General features: G+C 34.3%; 1 protein-coding gene across 1 annotated transcript; it reads left to right on the top strand.

The window, feature by feature from the left end:
• On the top strand, nt 7-1,522 carry LOC109128756 (auxin efflux carrier component 7-like). The gene is made up of 5 exons (XM_019235681.1): nt 7-39; nt 122-207; nt 659-816; nt 912-988; nt 1,079-1,522. Exons 2-5 carry the CDS (start codon nt 135-137, stop codon nt 1,143-1,145), a joined length of 375 nt encoding a protein of 124 aa, XP_019091226.1. The 5' UTR covers nt 7-39; nt 122-134; the 3' UTR covers nt 1,146-1,522.

Genomic DNA, 2,196 nt, shown 5'->3' with positions numbered 1-2,196 from the left:
TAGCCTCATTGGTCTCATCTACGCTCTTGTCGCTTTCAGGTAATCAAAAGTTAACTAACTACTTATCATTGTTATGACATTTTAAGTGAGAGTAATGATTATAGTAACTTGGATTATGAAGGTGGGATGTGGCAATGCCTAAAATCATTCAACAGTCAATCTCAATTCTCTCTGATGCTGGTCTTGGTATGGCAATGTTCAGTTTGGGTGAGTCATTCTTATTACTCTGTTTTTCCCGTTAACTCAATTATTCTTTCTATTTTTACGCCAATCAAAAGTCACAGCATACACAATCGTACGGCGTTTTTGTAATTTTTTTAGTTGAGGATTCGGATAGTCAAATATGGTTGGTATTTTTCTAAGATTTTTTTCGAGGTGACCCGTTACGGTATGGACCATCCGACAGGTAGGGTCATTGATGCGACAACGTATTATATAAACGGTCGTGGTGGGAGGACATAGCTCGTGTTCTTGATTGTTGTCGTGGTCCCCATATTAAGTGGAAGTTGATTGGACTTACAATGTACATTTATGCATCATCGTCATCACCATTTATTGGATTTAGATTACGTTTACATGTATGTATGCATCATTCATCACTTATTGTTTTGAGTGGAAACTGGAAACTAATTTATTGAAATGTGATCAAATGGTGAAGGGTTGTTCATGGCCTTGCAACCCAAATTAATCGCATGTGGAAATTCCACGGCAACTTTTGCAATGGCGGTGAGATTCTTCACAGGACCAGCGGTAATGGCCGTGGCAGCAATGGCTATCGGATTACGCGGAGACCTATTGCGTGTGGCCATTGTTCAGGTAAATTAACATTATTTTTTATTAGTAGTTGACAAAAATCTCCTCTTATTTCCTTGCAAGAAGTAACTAAACCAAATATTGTGGTAACGTTGTAGGCAGCATTGCCTCAAGGGATTGTGCCGTTCGTGTTTGCAAAGGAGTACAATGTTCATCCAGCAATCTTGAGTACAGGGTAAATACATTACATTGAATCAAGATTAAAAAAATAGACGTTATGTAAGATGAGATCACTAATTTTATTAATGTGTTATTGGTATTGCAGGGTTATATTCGGAATGCTTATCGCACTACCGATCACACTTGTTTACTACATTTTACTCGGGCTATAAGCTATGTTATGGAGAAGTTCTGCTCGAACTGAAGAGGATAAAGAGAATCAACATAATTCCAAGTTCAGTGGAACGCAACTAGTCAACTAGAGAATGTAATGTAACACAAGAGGATTAGTAGAAATTTCTAGGGACCAATATTTGATTTGAGGATCCAAAAACCCTGTTCTTGTCTATATATGTATTCTAGAGATTATTTGAGAAAGAAGGGGATGGAAAATGAGTAAGACAAGAGGAGCAAAAGAAGGGAAAGCGGACAAAACAGAGGACTAAGATTTGATTTGAGGATCCAAAAACGCTTTTACATTTTCTTTTCTTTTTGGATAAGAAGGACACAACCTGTTATCATATATGTGATTTTGCAATATTTTCTTTTACATTCGGAGTGTTTAGAATTAAGTAGATATAGTTTTTTTCTTTGTTATTGTGTAGGTTATTTTCTTTTGCCAAAAGTGTGTTTTTGTATATTTTCCTCTCATCTCTTTTACATTCTCACAAATAACGACTATTTTACCATCCATCATCGAGTAAATAGAAACATGACCTCTTAGGTAGCCAGTAGGCGCTAAGTATATTACTCCTTCTGTCCCTCATAGTTTGATGTGTAGGACTTGTTCCTCAGTTTGATGTGTAGGACTTTTCACACATATTAATACAGAGAAAGAATGTAACTATTTATTATTTATTTTTTCTGATAATTTATTTGTTTTTATTTGTGGTCATTCATATATCTGTGTGATGATTTAGTTTACTGACTTTTTCACTTACTAAAAATATTTAGAAAATCAATCTTTGAAGGACAAAAAAAATTCTCTAAAACATCAAACTATGTAAGACGAAGAGAATATTAAATATTTGTTGTTGTTTCATGACGTGGATGACTATATTTTATACTTACATCAAAATATAAAATGAAGAAAATCGTAATCATATAATTTGAATAAGACCAGGAAAAAGAAAAATTATTTTCTTACAATTCGGCTATTCATTAATATAATAAGGGAGAAAGTGAGTCCAGAACATCTCAACCCATTGAACTTTTATTTTAAAC

The sequence above is a fragment of the Camelina sativa genome, chromosome 14 (assembly GCF_000633955.1).
Source record: "Camelina sativa cultivar DH55 chromosome 14, Cs, whole genome shotgun sequence".
Classification (NCBI taxonomy): domain Eukaryota; kingdom Viridiplantae; phylum Streptophyta; class Magnoliopsida; order Brassicales; family Brassicaceae; genus Camelina; species Camelina sativa.
The sequence above is the reverse complement of the archived record's forward strand: the minus strand, read 5'-3'. Positions and strand labels throughout refer to the sequence as shown.